At 39.6% G+C, this 16,944-nt stretch overlaps 1 protein-coding gene across 1 annotated transcript in view; it reads right to left on the minus strand.

Annotated features, from left to right (window-relative positions):
* LOC122812305 (venom factor-like) overlaps positions 1–16,711 on the minus strand; it is a 1,464,680-nt gene extending 1,447,969 nt beyond the window's left edge. The window contains exons 1-2 of the mRNA XM_044084707.1: positions 16,613–16,711; positions 16,250–16,370 (exon numbers count right to left, since the gene is read on the minus strand). Coding sequence (XP_043940642.1) covers positions 16,250–16,370; positions 16,613–16,660 — 169 coding nt within the window. The 5' untranslated portion in view covers positions 16,661–16,711. The remainder of the gene's footprint in view (positions 1–16,249; positions 16,371–16,612) is intronic.
* Between the last annotated feature and the right edge of the window lie 233 nt (positions 16,712–16,944).

Genomic DNA, 16,944 nt, shown 5'->3' on the forward strand with positions numbered 1-16,944 from the left:
AGCCACATCACTATGGCTAGGCTTACAAATGCCCCAGGGCAGATAGCCTAGTACTATACTATGAAACTATGAAACTAATATTTGTATATAAACTAACTACATCGAGACAAATCCAAAACATATCTTGAGTCCAGGTTATGTGTGCAATTTTACTAATAAAATCAAAAGAATTTTTAATATAAGAATCTAATTTTTCTACAAAAGGTAACAGACATTTATGTATAATTTGCCCTACATTTTGTAAAAAATAATTAGTAGCTGCCACAATAGGTCGACCTGAAGGGTTATATAGATTTTTGTGTAGCTTAGGAAGACAGTAAAAGTAGCCAATTGGCAATTCTCTGTACAAAGCTTAGTGTTAAAATCTTTTTTGCAAAAGTAACCTAGCCGAACACCTTTGTCAACCAAAATAGTAAATTGTTTAATAGCTTCTATATAGTCCTTATAACCACAGCTTTGATAGGTTGACTTATCATTAAGGTGGTCCATACACATTTGATAAAATTGAGTATAATGAAGTAACACAATTTTATTACCCTTATCAGAGGGTTTAATAATCAGATCATTCCTATTCTTTATTTTTTGCAAAGAAAGCCATTCATTTTTGTCATATTAAAATAAATAGTATTACTATCATAAGTGTCTACTAGTTGTTGTAAAGAAAAATATAACATTTCAGAAAATTGAATAATAGTTCCATTAATATATGGAGGAATAAACTTACTATGGCACTTAATATCATCAGTATTTAACAGGGTGTAAACATTAGGTACTGCAAAATCATCACTATTTGAAGTACAAGAGAAAAAACTGTCATTGCTTAAATCACTATCAAAGCTACAATTTTCATTGTTATCAAAATTACAATTGTTACTTCTTATAAAGAAATGTTTTAAAGTGTAATTTCCTAATAAATCAAAATGCTTCTTGTTTAATAACATGATTTCTAGGAATAACTGATGGTACAAATTTCAAGCCTAGCTGTAAAACAGAGATTTCTTCTGCTGACAATGAAAAACCAGACAAGTTAACAACATTAGAACTGTTCATTTCAAAAGAAGTCAAAGATGTACTATTTCCATCTACTACGTTTTGAGCTCTGTTTAGGTTCCTTCACCCGATGGAGAACCCACACTAGTTCCTTTTTTCTTATTGCCTCTTTTGTTATTATCTGTGTTGGCCGGAAAGCGCTGTTTATGAGCCTGTGGATTTTGCGCATCTGGCAGGGGAGGAAATTCTAAATTATCCCCTTCAGAGTCAGTAGTAAAACCAACTCCTTCTGATGAGGCAAAAGAAGCAGATAATTGTTTTTTACTACGATTGTTTTTCTGTCCCATCTGGTTAAAGCGTGGGTTATATGAATTTTTCCACAGGAAAGCTTGCCCGTTATTATAATCTCGTATATCTCTCTTAATTTTCGTAGATCTAGTATGAACTAGTTCATTTTCAAACTTGTTTAATTTATCTTTCAAATTTGAAAAAATGTCATTGATCTTAAGATGTCATTGATCTTAAGTGCACCTATGACATTCAGCAAATTAGAGTGCATATCGTGTAATTCACGTTGCACTTTGGTTTGAAACAAGCGCTCTCTCTCTACCAATATCTTTACCCATCCGAATCACAGGAATGAGCAGCTGCAAGCCATCTATCTTTAAATACAATATCCATAGCATCTGAAGAATCAAATGGTGTTGCTGGGCTTTTGAATGCTCTCGGCCCTCTCGGGGCAATGTCAAGTTCAATATATCTATTCAAACCTAACAAATTAAAATGGCAACATGTCTCATGAAAAATAAGTTTCTCAAAATTATCTACATTATCCTGAATAGAAACATACCAGTAGCAGAGTCTCCCAGACTTTCAAAGGGATTGAGAAACTTGCGTTGTCTCTCTTTCATAAACTGAAGAGGGCAATATTCCGGTACTGAAGTTCTAATGCCTGTAGCAGGTGTTCCCGGTAAAGCAGCTGGTAATACTGTTGTAATAGAGTCCACTTTTAAAGCAGAAGCAGGAACACATCCTTGTTGGGTAACAGCAGTAACATTAGACACACCATTATTTGGCAAACTGGAACCGGAAGCTATGTTAGATGCTCCCAATAAAAGAAAATTATCCAAAGTTCTTTGTGAAGGATTACCCAATGCACCTTGAAATCCCAAACCACCAGGAACTGGAGGGGTAGAAACACCACTGGGAGCAGAGTTGAAGTCATCTCGAAACACCCTGGGAATGTCTAACATGGAATCAGATGCCATAGCACGAAAAAGTAACCAAATAACCAATGAACAGCAAAGAAGTCTTAAAAAAGACTAAAAGTAGAAAAACAACAGTGATTCCACATAATTTATTTATTTCAAATACATGTCTTAGCACCTCGGCCACCACAGCCTTCAACAAGCACATAATTCATGGTAAAATTGCATTCCCTTATATACTAAAGACAAATCAATAATAACAATTAATCAATTAAACAATTACATATTTAAAGAGACTACACTCTCTCCTGAAAGAAACCCATACAAAATAAACATGCAAAAATACACAAATATATTATATCACATATTTCCAATTAATCTCCATATTTAGACCATGAGGAAATAATGTATTATATTTTAGTATATAAATAGATTCTCATCATTTAGCCCAGGTCGGTATGACCCTGACCCTGAGTAGCCTCCTGCCCTTACCAAGAATGATACCATGGTATAAAGAAAAAAATTCTCGATTTCAACAATTGGCTAAGTTTCTTGTGCCATTCAAAGGGGATCCAGTGTCTGTCCGCCTGGGATGACATGCACGACAAGCCACACTGATTCACTAGAGATGGCTTGCACCTGTCCCCCTTAGGCTTTCAGATAATGTCCAAGGCTCTTGCCACCCCCTTAGTGCCTTTTTTAGGCAAGGCTCAAAAGACAAACCCACCACCATAAATAGCACAAGTAACAAAAAACTGAGAGTAATGCTACTCAATACCAGAAGTCTAAAACCTCAAAATGCATGCACTCGAGGTACTCCTCGGTATGGAGAAAATTTATATATGTGCAGTAACAGAAACCTAGTTTAAGGCTCCAGAGAGCACCCCAGCACTACCAGGCTACATCTCATACCATACATTTCAGCCACAGAACCCAAACCAAAATACAAAAGATGGGGGCATATCCATATTCATCAAGGATACCCACACCTCCAGGTTAGTGGCACAGCACGTTGCTTTAGAGATAATCCACGTTCAATTAATAATGGACAAAACTGCAATTCAAATTGTAGCTTGCTACAGATCACCCACCATGTCCCAGGACCCCCATTCTGCATTTTTGGAACCACTGGGAAACATAAAGGTCCTGCCAAACACCCTAATATTGGGTGATTTCAATTACCCAAACATTAACTAGCAGAATTACTCAAGTATTAACTCCCTTGCCCAACATTTCCTAGAATTTATAAACTCAAACACCCTGGTTCAACTGGTCAACACTCCCACCAGAGGTGACAACATATTGGACCTGGTCATCACCAACATGGGCGACCGGTGTTCCACACCAGAGGTCAACCCCTTGCTGGTTAGATCTGACCATAAACAAATCACTTTGGATATAAACATTCCACCCCTAACCCTGGACAATAAAACCACCATGATAAGCTTTTCAAAAGCAAACTTCACGTTACTTAAGACTGAGGTGGAACGTTTCAAAGTCCCCATGCTGAAGGATAACGCTGTCCAAACTGTAAAATGCTTTACTAATGCATTTTACGGGCACCTACAAGAATGCGTGGATCATGCCATCCCAAGCAGAATCAAGACTCACTCCTCCAAGAAAAGGAAACCAGTCTGGTGGACTATTGCCATAACTGTCATAAACAAGCTATACGATAGAAGGAGGAAACTGTACAAAAAAAGAGTAAAATCCCAAGAAGGAGAAGACATCCCTGATCAGTATCAGCAAGAAACTACGATCCCTCATAAAATCATCCAAAGTGAGCTTCGAAAGAAAAATTTCCAAAGACTCCAAAGATAACCACAAGGCATTCTTTAGCTATGTCAAGTCTCTAAGTGGCAATGCTCAGATCTGCTCAGAGTTAGTGCCGAATGGCACAAAATACACTGAACTGAGTGATATTGCCAACTTCCTGGCAGACAGGTTCAGTGCAAACTTCACCCCCCTCTCACCCCAAAAGGACCCATAACCATACCAGAAGAATGTAGAGTCCCTGAAATCACAGACACTCAGGTTAAAACAGTCCTCTCCAAAGCCAAAAACACAGCATCAACGGGACTGGATGGTGTCCCAGGCTGTGTCCTACATGTGCTCAAAGATGAACTAACCCCTCACCTAAACACACTGTTCAAACTCAGCCTCTCCACAGGCTACGTACCCATAGAGTGGCACACAGCAATAGTTATTCCACTCCACAAAGGTAGAGCCACAACAGACCCAGGGAACTATTGCCCTATAAGCCTGACTAGCTTGGTCTGCAAGATTATGGAGCACATCATCATGGAACTCATTAACAGAGACATTGGGAACCTCCAAACACTGGACCCTACCCAGGTCGGCTTTGTTAAGGGCAGATCATGCCTCCTAAACATGGTGGACTTCTCTGAAACAGTTACCAAGGCTATAGATGAGGGAAAGGTGGTACACACAGCCTACCTAGACCTCACTAAGGCCTTCGACACCATTCCCCATTCTGGTATTATAGACAAGCTCACCAGCCTGAACATTAACCCCTACATCACAAGATGGGTTGCCAACTGGCTCACGGATAGAACCCACATGGTGAGAGTTGCAGGAGCTAGGTCCAATTCTAAACCGATTACAAGTGGTGTTCCCCAGGGCTCAGTCTTAGGACCCTTCCTGTTCGGCATATACTTCTCAGAGGTACAGGCAAGCATAGGAGGACTATGGCTGACCACATTCACAGACGACTGCAAACTAGGGGCTATAATTGACTCTCTGGCTGACACAGACATCCTTCAAAAGGTTCTCACTGAGACGGATACCTGGTGATAAAATTATGGCCTCAAGCTAAATGCCAAAAAGTGCATAGTCATCCCCTTTGGAAAAAACAAAGTACCCAGAAACTATCACATAGGTGGTATTCCCCTAAATACGGAATATGTAATGAGGGATCTAGGGACCCAAGTAGATAATAATCTCACCTTTGATAATCACATTGCCAAAGTGGTTAGAAAATCCTTCTACGTGGCCTACCTAATCACAAAAGGTTTCACATCCAGATCAAAAGAGGTCATTGTACCCCTCTACTCATCACTCATCAGACCCATAATAGAGTACAATGCCCCATTTGGATGTACCTTACAAGACAACTGCAGCAGCAGAAAAGACCACAAAAGTACCTCACCAAGAGGATCACTGGCCTCAAACAGATGCCCTATGCAGCTACACTGAGGAAACTACAGCTGCACTCAGTCACATACAGCCTACTCAGAGGTGATCTCTGCCTGACATACAAGGCCATGTCCAACCCAGAATTGATGGACATGCTCCACCTAAAGAAAACCTTATTTCCTTGAGCCACATGCTCTAGGGACCTAAGCCTCACCACAACAATAAATAGGACGTGCTGGAGGGATAGATTCCTGTCCCAGACTTTCCATGCTTTGGAATAAGATCCCAATCTATATTAGGCAGAGCTCCTTGCTAACACTCTTCAAAAGAAACCTTGACAAGTGGATGGGAAACAGAAAGTTTACCCTGGGGATCACTTCAATGGCTCTGCTAGACAGAGGCACAAGGAACTAATCTAAGGGGGTGGCAGAAGCTAACACATTCTGGCTAGGCTTATAAATGCCTTCGGACAGATAGCCTAGTACCTACCTATGAACCTATGAACCTGTGAACCTTAAACGCATCCATCACTCCTACTGCAGACCTCACCACTGTCACACTACCCTCGTACATATCCTGTACCACTCTTACATAATTCTCTTTGCCACTCCCAACTTCCTCATACAATACCAAAACACCTCTCTAGGCACCCTGTCATATGCTTTCTCTAATTCCCCAAAGACACAGCTCCTTTTGACCTTCTTTATACTTCTCCATCAACATCCGCAGAGCAAACATCACATCTGTAGTGCTCTTTCCTGACATGAAACCATACTCTTCTTCTTCTTTCGGCTGTTCCCGTTAGGGGTCACCACAGCAGATCAACTGTTTCCATTTCTTCCTATCCTCTGCATCTTGCTCTCACACCAACCACCTGCATGTCCTCTCTCACCACATCCATAAACCTTATCTTAGGCCTTCCTCTTTTCCTGTTACCTGGCAGCTTCATCCTTAGCATCCTTTTCCCAATATACCCAGCATCCCTCCTCAGCACATGTCCAAACCAATGTAATCGTTCCTCTCTGGCTTTGTCTCCAAACCTTCCAACCTGGGCTGACCCTCTAATATACTTATTCTTAATCCTGTCCATCCTCGTCACACCCAGTGCAAATCTTAACATATTCAAATCTGCCACGTCAAGCTCTGACTCCTGCCTTTTTGTGAATGCCACTGTCTCCATCCCGTGTAACAGAGCTGATCTCACTACCCTCTTGTAGACCTTCCCTTTCACTCTTACTGGTACTCGTCTGTTGCAAATCACTCCTGACACTCTTCTCCACCCACTCCATCCTGCCTGTACTCTCTTTTTCACCTCTCTTCCACACTCACCATTACTCTGAACTGTTGATCCCAAGTACTTAAACTCATTCACCTTCACCACCTCTACTTCCTGCATCCTCACCGTTCCTCTATCCTCCCTCTCATTCACACACATATATTCTGTCTTAGTCCTGCTGACCTTCATTCCTCTTCTCTCTAGAGCATATCTCCACCTCTCCAGGGTCTCCTCCACCTGTTCCCTACTCTCACTAAAGATCACAATGTCATCTGCAAACATCATAGTCCACGGGGATTCCTGTCTGATCTTGTCTGTCAACCTGTCCATCACCATTGCAAATAAAAAAGAGCTCAGAGCTGATCCTTGATGTAATCCCACCTCCACCTTAAACGCATCCATTGCTCCCACCACAGACCTCACCGCTGTCATACTACCCTTGTGCATATCCTGTACCACTCTTACATACTTCTTTGACACTCCCAACTTCCTCATACAATACCACAACTCCTCTCTATGCACCCTGTCATATGCTTTCTCTAAATCCACAAAGACAATGCAACTCCTTCTGACCCTCTCTGTACTTCTCCATCAACGCTCTCAGCTATGGCATGAAACCATACTGCTGATCACTAATCATCACTTCCCTTCTTAACCTAGCTTCCACTACTCTTTCCCATAACTTCATGCTGTGGCTAATCAATTTTATCCCTCTATAGTTGCTACAGCTCTTAACAATCACCCTTATTCTTAAAAATTAGTACCAAAACATGTCTTCTCCAGTTCTCATGCATCCTCTCACTTTCCAAGATTTTGTTAAACAATCTGGTTAAAACCTCCACTGCTATCTCTCCTAAACAGTTCCATGCTTCCACAGGTATGTCATGTGGACCAATAGCCTTTCCATTCTTCATCCTCTTCATAGCTATCCTTACTTCCTGCTTGCTAAACCATTCCATTTCCTGATTCACTATCCCCACATCATCCAACCTTCTCTCCCTCTCATTCTCTTCATTCATCAGCTCCTCAAAGTACTCTTTCCATCTGCTCAACACACTCCCCTTGCTTGTGAGTACGTTTCCCTCACTGTCCTTTATCACCTTTACCTGCTGCACATCTTTCCTAGCTCGGTCCCTCTGTCTAGCCAATCGGTACAGGTCCTTTTCTCTCTCCTTAGTGTCTGGCCTTTCATACAACTCTCCACACGCCTTATCCTTATGACAATCATTTAATATTTAGAGAAATTTTAGATAGTTTCTAGAGGACTTAAAGGTAAGTTCATGTAATACAAATAGGAACTGCAATATGAAGTGAAGAAAAGCAGGCTTATGGGATATTTGGAGAAAAAAATCAGAGAAGAGAAGTAGATAGCAGTAAGGAAGTAAGTGTAGAAGGGAGAGTAAGGAGGTGTAAGGAAAGAAAAGGTACGTGTTCACATTTAGGGATGTAGGTTATCCTGGTTTTGAGCAAGAAAGCCAGAGTTTAGCTAGGAAGTCTTTCCTAGTTGTTTTGAAAGCTGGGATGGTGGATATAGACCTGGTGGATACAGGTAAGGAGTTCCAGGCTTTAGCAACCTTATACAAGTACAGACAATGCCCAGCAGATTTGCTAGGTTTATAGACAGACAGGAGTTTTTGTTCACTGGATCTCAATAACTGACTAGGAGCATACTTGTGTTGAATGTTTTTTAATGCTGGACAGGCAGAAGGATGCTGGATAATTTTATAGGTGGTAAGACGTTGTGTATATGTTAGTTGATGTGGCAGTTCTAACTAATTTAGGCTTTTCAGTGCTATACATTGGTGGGTTCTGAACTGGGTATGTTATACAAATTTAGCAAATTTGTTATAGCATTGTTCAAGTTTTCATGTTTGTGAAGCCTGAAGGTTACTAATGAATGGAGCACCATAAAAAAGTTGGGAAGAGATAACTAGTGGAAAGTACGGTTTTAGTTGCATCTGAAAGACAGTTTTTGGCTCTGTAAAGCATTCCTAGATTTTGATGAGTTTTTTTATGCAATTTTGTATATGCAGGTCGAATGTAAGATTATCATCCACTATCACACCTAATGATTTGTTATGAGAAGTGACCTTAATGGTTGTATTATCAAGAGAGAGGACTTTAAATTTCATTTTTTCACGAGAGAAGGATTTAGGGAAGAAACTAGTAGTTTGGTCTTTTTTGGGTTGAGCACGAGTTGTGAGTCATAAAGTCATGTTTCAGTAGCTGCTAAAGCTTCCTGAGTAATTTTCTGGAGGTGCACCACATTGTCAGATGTGCAAATGAGAGCGAAATCATCTGTGAATTGTATTAGGGTGGCCTGTTGTGTAGAAATATACAGAGTGCTGGTGAAAATGTTAAAGAGGAGGGGACCACGGATAGAGCCTTGTGGTACACCTGTGGTAACTAGGCGGTAAGGAGAGAGACTAGAGTGACATTTTCCTGACTGATACCTATTGGACAGGTAGCTTTTGAACCACAGAAGGGTGAGCTGAGAGAGACCTAGTGAGGACATTTGAAGAAGATGTTTGCTGTGATAAACTGATTCAAAGGATTTAGACAAGTCTAGAAATAAGGAGGAGACTAGTTTGCCAATAGGACTAGGCTTATATAGGCTCCAGGGCTGTTAGCCTAGTGCAAACCTATGAACCTATCATCTCTAGCTTTAGTGACAGCATCTATACAGGTTTGAAGTGCAGTGTTAGTACTATGGGAAGGGCAGAAGCCATGTTGTGTAGGGGATAGGAATTCTTCCTTCAGGAGATAGTTTAGCAATTGTTTTTGAGTACATGTTTCAAGTATTTTGACAAAGGAAGATACAATTGCTCCAGGTGTAAAGTTATTAATGGCTGTTGAATTTCCTCCTTGGTGCAGAGGGATACTGTGTGACTTCTTTCCAGAGAGTGGGAACGTGGGATTCCTGGACTGACCTATCTATAAGGATTGAGGCAGGGTAAGCAATGCTATTGGCTGGTATTGTTAGGTACTCACTTGGAAGGTCATCACCTGAAGAAGAGTGTGGTTTAAGAGTAGCTTTATATAGGCTGTGAGCACAGGTATGAAGGTGAAAGTGGATGTGGTGATGTGTGGCTGCTGGGCAGGATTGGGATTTGATGTTCGGGAATCCTTGGTTAGAGATGCTGTACTATGTAAAAATAAGAGTTGCATTGATTTGCAGTTTTTAGTGGTCAGTTATCAGGAAAGGGGTTTGGACTGAATTTTTGGCTGGGATGTAAGATTTCTTTAATGGATGCCCAAAATTTTTTACAGTTGTGTTTAGTATCATTTTGAAAGTTATTATAGTATTGTTTTTGTCTCCAATTATTTACTTTTTAGTACGATTGCAAAGCATTCTGAAGTGTTCAAGATACGGAGGTGTTTTATATTTTTGTTAGCCTTACTATGCTTTTTCTCTATCCTTCATTAGCATTCTACTCAGTTTGAATAGCCAAATTATATTATTTATGTTCGGTCTCTTCCTTCTAGGAGGTGCAAGGTTGTTTAGGATACTTAGAAAAGTATTGAATTCAGTTACAGCATCGTCTAACAGGAGGATTTTTAGGCAGTTCCACTTAATAGATGATACTGCAGTAATAAACATTTCTGATTAACTTGAAAAGGATTTTTGAATCTGAGTCTCAAGAATAATACAGATATTTTTATCAAACATGCTTAAAAACATATATAAAAGAGCAGAGCATCCGAAACAAAAACTTATATTACCAAGTATAAAAGACATGGTGAAGTCATTAAAAATAAACAAGAGATAACAAGGAAATACAGGGAAGCACAACAGGTTATTCTCATTCTGGCAAGGTGAGACTTCAGGAGTTCTGGAAGAATAAAGAGTTAATTCACTTTTGGAACATGAAATTAATGAATCATCTAGTTAGAATAAAACACTATCAAAGACACAGGAAACCGAAACAAAATCTTAAACAAGTAACAAAGTATAAAACAAGCACAATACAACAACATGTCAATAAAAATAAAAGTTGATATTCTTTTATTTATGGAAGGGTGGAGACCTCCATTTGTGGCACAATGACATAGTGGACAGCATTACTGCCTCACAGCAAGAGGTCTTCTGCTTTGGCTCTTAGCTGGAGTGCTTTCTGCATGGACACTGCATGTCCTCCCTCTGTTTGTGTGGGGTTTCTCTGGGTACTTTGCTGTCATTCTGCATTCCAAAGACATGCAGTAGGTCAACTGATGCCATCTAAATTGTCTGTTAGAGAGAGAGAGTGTGTGTGTGTGTGTGTGTGTGTGTGTGTGTGTGTGTGTGTGTGTGTGTGTGTGTGTGTGTGCATGTGCATGTGCGCATCTGTGTGCGTGTGTGTGTGTTTCAATATGAGGGAGAAAAGAGACAAAGAGAGAGAGAGAGAGTGAGACAGAAAAAAGGCCTGGCAGTTTATTTCTCTTTTTCCCCCTTGCCCAGTAACTGCCATAGATGGTGGTGGACATTCACGAGGTCACTATATGAATTGGTTGTGACTTATAATTGTGAATTTTTTGAATACTATTAACTCAAATGTGTCACAGTATACTCTTCATAACCCCCCAACCACTGAATATGATAATATCTACAAAATGCATGCTAGGAATAACATTTTTGGCAAAAGATGTAGCTACTTTGTTTCTTAAAGTGAGCTCAGGTAAAAATAGGTATGCACATACTTAGGGTATACTCAAATATGTTGGTATGCAAATACTCAAGTACACAAAGTTTTACCCATGTGTAAGGTTTATTCACATATGTATTAGCATATTATCACTCAGGGTACACATATATATGTAGGCACACTCTTACTCAGGGTGCACTCGGGTATATGTTGGTATGCACATACTCGTGCTGTACTAAGGTACAAGTACGCACGTCCATGCTTAGGGTGCATTGAAGTATATATGAGTGCGTTAATACTCAGGGTTCAGTCAAGTAGCTGTAGGTACACCTTCACTCAGGTTGCACTCACTTTTATGTAGGTATGACTACACTCAGATATGTAGGTAGATCAATACTTAAGGTGTAGTCATACATTTAGGTACACTCATTCTCAAGGTTTACTGCACAATGAAGTATTTGTAGGCATGCCCATAATCATGGTACATTCAGGCATGTTTATTTATTTTATTTATTTATTTTACATTTGTTTACCGGGCTAGTCCAACTGGATACATGTCCATTTTCAGTGGAGGCCCGGGGAGAAAAGCTCCACTACATACTACTTAACAATATCAAGATATACATGAATATACAATAATAGGAAAAAAACATATGCAATAAACCTGCAAACAGGTTGTATAGACTTTTGAGTACAATCTATATCATTAGGATGGTAAAAAAAAGAAAAGATGATGAACATTAAATACTCTGTGAGAGTTTGTAGATAAGAAGAAAGAGAAAGGTTGTTAAGGAATCGGATAAAAAAGGAAAAAAAGAGATAGCTAACCAGGGTTATTACATGAACATAGCCAATGGTTATTTAGGAAGAATTTTAGTTTAGTTTGAAATAGGGAGAGTGAAGTTAGGGTTGTGAGGTCTTGTGGTAGCTTGTTCCATAGTTTGCCAACTGAGTTAGAAAATGTGGAGTCACCTGCTGAGTTTTTAGATAGGGAGATTTGGACGAGTATTTTGTTAGTGGAGCATAGGTACCTCTGGTTGTTATAGGGTGTTATGAGGGTGTAGAGTATTGGAGTGTTGTCGGGGTGATGTAGGGCATTATGGGCAATAGTGAGTTGATAGTATTGTATAAGGTGGGGTAGTTCCAGCCAACCAAGTTTTTTAAGATTTAAACAATGATGAGTTCTATATGGAGAGGCAGTTGCAAATCTGGCAATGTTATTATATGATGTAGCAAGTTTGTTAAGATTATGCTTAGAAAGATTTGTGTATATGGAGGAAGCATATAATAGGGGTGAGATTAAGTGGGTTCTAGCTATTGTAGTTCTGGCTTCAGAAGTAAGAAAAGATATGATTCTGTAGAGAGAGCCAAGTTTTCTGTTGGTAGATTTTATTGTAAGATTAATATGATTGTCAAATTTTAATTGATTGTCAATAGTGATACCCAAGAGTTTTGTTGTTTGATCAGGAGAGATAATGGTTCCATTATTGGATGTAAGTGTAAAATGGATAGAGGAAGACAAGTGGGTGGGTGGAAAGAGCAAGAGTTTGGTTTTCTTGGGGTTGAGGAGAAGACAGTGATTAGAGAACCATTGCTCTATAGTTGTGAAGGTTTTTTGTGTGAGAGAGTGAAGTTCTGTCTGCGTTGAGGCTGAGCAAATGATGGTAGTGTCATCTGCATATTGAATGCAAGTTGTTAGTGGAGTAGCTAAATGAAGTTCATTAATGAAAATGGAGAAGAATAGAGGACCTAAAATAGAGCCCTGAGGGAGATCAGAGAGTTGGTTGTCCCATAGAACTGCCTGTTTTCGGTTGTCTAGATAGGATGTGAACCAGCTTAAGGCAGGATTATCTAGAGAGAAAGACTTTAAACGCTGGAGAAGAAGTTGGTGATTGACCATGTCAAAGGCTTTTGACAGGTCTACGAAGAATGCCGAAGAAGGAGTATTATTGTTTCGGTTTTTGTTAATTGAGTCGATGAAGGATAGTAAGGCTGTGCTAGTACTATGGTATGGTCGAAACCCATGTTGGCAATTAGCCAGGAGATTATAGTTTAGTAGGTGATTTAGTAACTGTTTGTGGATACATTTCTCCATTATTTTTGCAAGAGGAGATAGTAACGCTATAGGGCAGTAGTTAGAATACTCAGTAGAGTCACCTCCTTTGAAAAGAGGGATAATATAAGAGATTTTCCAGACTGATGGAATTGTACTTTCTTTTATTGTTCTGTTAATAAGTATAGAGATGGGGTATGCTAAGGCATTTGCACCTAGTTGGAGGTATTCTGCTGGTAATCTGTCGGCAGAGGGGGTCGAAGGTTTTAGTTTATGAAGTAAGGACAGTATATGAGAAGTGGGTATGGGTTTAAGGTGAAATGGGGGGGGGGAATAGAGCTAGGTGTAAATAGTTTGGAGGTATCTGGGCTTTGTTGATTAGCTAGCTTTAGTATGGATGAAGTGAAGAAAGTGTTAAAGGCATTAGCTGTCTGTAAGGGGCAGTTGGGATTAGAGCCAGATGGGTTTGGTGTGGCAACTTTACCAGGGGATAACAGTTTATTGATAGAGGTCCAAAATTTATGTGGATGGTGAAGAGAATATTGCTGAAGCTGAGTATAGAAGTTCTTTTTATCCTGTATGATGGCTTTTTTTGTCATATTTCTCTGTTGTCTAAAAGTGACATTATCAGTTAAGCTTTTTGTGGTTCGCCATTTAGCCCAGGCTTTATTCCTACTTAGGATTAGTTTTTTAGTATTATTTGAGAGCCATTGGGCTGTTTTAGATTTGACACACATAGAACGCATTGGGGCATGATGTTCAAGGATAGTGAGAAAAGTATTATTAAAATAACTAACAGCTTCATCTATTGGGAGAGATTTAAGAGGTGACCAGTTGACTAGCATGAGTTCATTTTGAAACTGATTGAGGTCAAAATATTTCTTACTACGGAATGATCTGACTTGGATGGGGACAATAGTACTAGTTTTATGCCTAATAATGTACGCTAGGGAGTGATCACTGAGGTCATCTGGGAGAGTTCCTGTTGTATATTTTTGCTGAGGACTATTTGTTAATATCCAGTCAAGTATACTTTCTTTATTATTAGGTTTGTTTATTCTAGTTGGAGAGTTGATTATTTGAGAGAATCCATGCAGGTTAATAAGGGTGGATGGATTAGTATGTTTACATAAGTTCCAGTCAATGTTAAAATCCCCTAAGAGTATTGTTTCTTGGGGGTAATTTAATGAGAGCCAGTTTAATAGGTCTTCTAATATGGTTGGATTTTTACCTGGGGGAAGATAGGTACAGATAATATTTAATGTTTTCTGTGGGTTGAGTTGCAGTTTTGTAATAATTATTTCAACACTAGTGTCAGATGGAAGGTTATGATTTGTTTTACTTATCTGCAGTCCAGTTTTATAGACTATAGCAACCCCACCACCTTTTTTGTTTAAGCGGTCTTGTCTTAGGATGTTGTAGCCTGGGGGAGTAATCTCATTGTCTTTTATTGTAGGTTTGAGCCATGTTTCAGTTAGACAGAGAATATCGAACTGTTGGACATCTAGAAGGGCATGAATTTGTGGTATTTTATTACAAATGCTTCGTATATTTAGTTGGGCAATTGATAATGATTTGGGGGGTTTAGTAGATAGTGTTGGGTTTCTTTTGAATGGGTGACCTTTAGTGGGAATTGGGGATGGGTTTGGACCAGGGTTGGGGTGGATATCTCCATCCATCTATTAATGAGCAGAATAATATAGGGTTGAAGAGTTGAGGGGGTTGCAGTAGTAGTTAGGAAGTTTTTTAAGGCTGTAGATAAAGTATTTAATGTGAGAAAGGCGGTGGTATTTAGGTTGAAGGTAGGAGGTTTTGTGGATGGTATTGAGAAAGCTTATAGATAAGGCTGGGGGAGATGTTTGGGTATGTCTGCTTGGGATTATAAGAGTAAAGGATAGGGGTTGTTCATAGAAGGTTAAGAGATAGGTAGAGGTGAGAGTAGTTAGGAAAGTTAGTAAAAGCAAAGGTTGAATATGATTAGACATGTTACGAGGGCCTGTGCAGGGATGTCAGTGAGTGTATTAAGGGAAGGTTGGTCAGGGAGTGGGAGAGGGAAGCTATATAGAAAGGATGTCAGTGAGTGTATTAAGGGAAGGTTGGTCAGGGAGTGGGAGAGGGAAACTATATAGAAGGGGGTGGGGATGAGTATAGTATATGATTGGTTGTGACAAAAGAGGGGTGTGTCTTTGAGGGAAATACATTTGAAGGTAGTAGAGGTGGGAGGGGGTAGGGCGGAGTATAGGCTATGATTGGTTGTAAAGAAAGAGGGGTGTGTCCTTGAGGGGGATAAATGTAGAGGTGCTAGGGGCGGGTGGTATTTGGGGGCAGGGAGGAGAGTGGAGTGAGCCCGAAGGGCGAACGGAGCGGGAACACACAAAGACTTTTGTGTGGCTCAGAAAAAAAACAATCAGTAAAGTGTGGAAACAGCAGGTAGGTTTGAACCAGGTCTATGTGTATATGTAGTGTAGCTTAGTAAAAAATTAGCCTAAGTGTATGTGTAGTAAAGAGTAATGAAATTAAAGCTATGGTAATGGTATATTTAGGTATACATACATTACACTCAAGGTGCTGCCAGAGATGTTTCACAATGTTAACACAGAAAGAGGTTAATTTGGATACCAAGTCTTTTGCCTGGAATGTATACATGGTAAATGCACTCAGAACTCTACATTTTCCCAGTGTCAGTATCTTGTGCTCCCAATACATCTCAATGCACACACACACACACACACACACACACACACACACACACACACACACACACACACACACACACACACACACACACGCACACATGAGTACGCACTAGCGAGCACACTGGATAAGCATATTGTGTAGGGTTGTACTTTCTAGGTCTAAAACTAATGCACCTGCAGTAATCAGCCATTTGAGGCATCAGTCTGGATGATGCAATATAAAATGTATCTCACAATGAACTGCGTACCTGCATTTGTCAGAACTGTAACGGCGACATAGATCGAGTGCCCTATAAGTTCCGTTATATTCGGGAACTTTCCTGTAATCATGGCTCTGGTTAACTCCACTGTTCCTTCTCCATCTTCAATCTGAAACAGGAAGCATACACACACTTTATGAATTTTTCTTCGTTTGTCTTTATATCTTGCATGCAGGCCAATAAAACCTAAATTAACAAAATATTTACAAATGCAATAATTATCTAATTAATGGTGTAGTCATGTTTCCTACAATTCAGTGATCTGTGACAAAAGCATCAGTCCCATAATCATAAATAACATCTGAGAAAATCTTTTTTAAATTAATCACTTTATACACAGCAATTTCTTACAGGGATTCTCTTCAGGGATTCCGGGATGCTTATCTTTTCATCATCCATTTTCACTCCAAACAGAACGTATGCACTGCCATCGACAGGTTTTCCATATAAGTACCTAAAAACACATACACGTTTGTTAGAAATTCATAAGACACAATTACAGTAGGAAATACCTTGGTAACTTCCTTCAGTTAATACTTTAACTTAAAATGAGCTACATAAGCTAACCTAACTTACTATAATTTTATCAAAACAAAGTACATTTTTACTGGAAAATAAAAGTGTTCAAAAGGCCATGGCTGCTTATGTACCTGAATTAAATCACACAGAGCAGGACTGTGAGT

The sequence above is a fragment of the Protopterus annectens genome, chromosome 9.part0, assembly GCF_019279795.1.
Source record: "Protopterus annectens isolate FY-2018-M chromosome 9.part0, PAN1.0, whole genome shotgun sequence".
NCBI classification, from domain to species: domain Eukaryota; kingdom Metazoa; phylum Chordata; order Ceratodontiformes; family Protopteridae; genus Protopterus; species Protopterus annectens.